This window comes from Austrofundulus limnaeus, unplaced genomic scaffold (genome assembly GCF_001266775.1).
Source record: "Austrofundulus limnaeus strain Quisiro unplaced genomic scaffold, Austrofundulus_limnaeus-1.0 Scaffold45, whole genome shotgun sequence".
Classification (NCBI taxonomy): domain Eukaryota; kingdom Metazoa; phylum Chordata; class Actinopteri; order Cyprinodontiformes; family Rivulidae; genus Austrofundulus; species Austrofundulus limnaeus.
In genome coordinates this window covers 2,272,255-2,274,461 of record NW_013952447.1, presented here as the reverse complement: position 1 = coordinate 2,274,461, position 2,207 = coordinate 2,272,255, and the positions used below count along the sequence as shown (strand labels likewise).

The 2,207-nt window shown below is 34.9% G+C and overlaps 1 protein-coding gene across 1 annotated transcript in view; it reads right to left on the bottom strand.

Annotated features, from left to right (window-relative positions):
- The window catches only part of uvrag (UV radiation resistance associated gene), a gene marked incomplete in the record, with an annotated part of 179,241 nt that overhangs the window by 162,491 nt on the left and 14,543 nt on the right, over positions 1-2,207 (bottom strand). The window contains 2 exon segments of the mRNA XM_014007924.1: positions 102-187; positions 316-390. Of these exon segments, the coding sequence (XP_013863378.1) occupies positions 102-187; positions 316-390 (161 nt within the window).

Here is a 2,207-nt window from a genome sequence, read left to right as displayed (position 1 = left end):
TATATATATTATGTACAAAAACAATAAACACTTTGAATCTTGAATATAACATTTGTACTTGATTAAACTACATTGAAAGAGCAGGTACTGTTAAATCTTACCTGAGCAAAGAGAAAACACTGTAGGAATTCCTGACTGAACTCTGGTCGACCTGAAGCTGAGTATAATTCCTCCGCTCTGACTGATCCTGAAACAGCCACATGTTCTTGTTTTAATGCAGAACCCAAGGCATGTTTGAATAAAGCTAATGCCATTAGGACTTAGAGGTTCATTATTGTGCAAAAAGCTTTGGAAAATCAGACCAAAGGTTTTTACCTTAAGATCAATATCAGCTGCATAGTAGCCATCATTCAATCCAAATATGATCTCATTTGGACTTCTGGATCGAATCTGTGGACAAAGAAATGAGGGGAGAAGGCTGAATGTAGAGCTAGAGATGAGAGCAAAATCTAGACAGCATCTGGAGGTGCAGGAGTTATCTTTTCATTAGATGTCAAATGAAAAGGAATGGCTCCAGCACGCATTGCAACACTAATGTTCCAGTATGTTAGGCTATCTTAAAACGTTGAATTAAAAGAGTTTAACTGAGTTACAACATTTATATTTTATTTTCCAAACAGACAAATAACTTGCATGAAAACGTTAATATTTAAAGGGAAAGTTTGCTTTGAAACTAACCATGTGTTRGATCCCCAGCCCCCACCCCTCCTTAGCTGTCTTGCTCTTGCGAGTCGTTTTTTTGTGCATATGATWCTGTGTTTATGAGTTGTTATGGCAATATTTATTTAACAAAGACAGAAATACGTGGTCCAAGAATGGAGGTACTCCGTGGGATGATCAGCTGAGTTTTATTGCAACAACAGGAAACACAGAGAATAACCTGGCCTGTCTCTGTGCCTCTGCTTCTCTCTGTCACTGTCTCTCCACACTACTCACTACTGTTGAACACTGTGTCTCGAGAGGCCTCATTTATACTGTATATTAACAAACACCATAATGTCATCTTAGCAAGATTTGATACAAGGTCAATGGAAAACACAAAGATAAACACAAAGTGATATCTAAGAATGACTGTTGTTAGCAAATCTTGTTCTGACTTTAATCATTCTATCTGCAGATGAACAGCATGCCATGAAAACCTAGGTCATTAAAGGATGTCATGAATAACTAGCTTAAACATAAAAGTATTAGATCCATTACATATCACCCATCTGATCATTAAATCAACAATTAAATGATCAATAAAACAAAAAAACTCTTTGATGTATTTTAAATAAAACATGTCAACATAAACCTAATTACATGTACTTTTCTGAAATCCCAACCCCAGTAATTCAATTTTTATTCCTCCCACAGTAATTACTAACCCCAAAACACAGTTATCACACAAAAGTCTTTGGATCATCTTGAACACAAACAGGCTTGTCTGTTTTGTTATATGGAAGGGTCAGAGGTGGTGGTGGGGCTCTGRGACTTTTTGTAGATCGTGCGAGGGGCTGGAAGAGGAGGGTTAGCTGGATTTGGGCATGGCGTTTGTTTGAAATTAATCTCGCCAGGTTAACTAGCTTAAACATAAAAGTATTAGATGCATTACATGAGTAAATACCTAAAGTGTAAATAGCCAAAGTGTCAAAGGGAATTGCATTATTATATAAAGCAAAACAAGTTCTGAATTACAAATCTCTACATATTCTGTACTGTTACATAGTTCTTCCATATTTAACTAATTGTGCAGTAGTTTGGGGCAATAATTACAAAACAGTTATACAACCATTATTCATTTAGCAAAAGAAAGCAATAAGGATAATTCATGGGGTTGGATATAGGGATCATACCAATTCATTATTCTTTTTGTCAAAATTACTCAAATTTACAGATCTTGTAGAGTTACAAACAGCACTAAAAACATTTAAAGCAAAAAACAAATTATTACCAGGCAATATTCAGAAATTATTTGTTGAAGGAGAAGGGATTTATCATTTAAGGGGTCAATTTAATTTTAAATCAAGGATTGTTCAAACAACTCGAAAAGGGTTTAGTATTTCTGTTGGTGGAGTAAAACTGTGGAACAGTCTGAGTATGGAGCTTAAGGAATGTCCAAACATAAGACAATTTAAGGACAAGTATAGAAATATTATTTTCAAAAGATATAGAGATGCTCAGTGTGTCTGATTTTGTGTGTATATATATGTGTATATGTGTATATC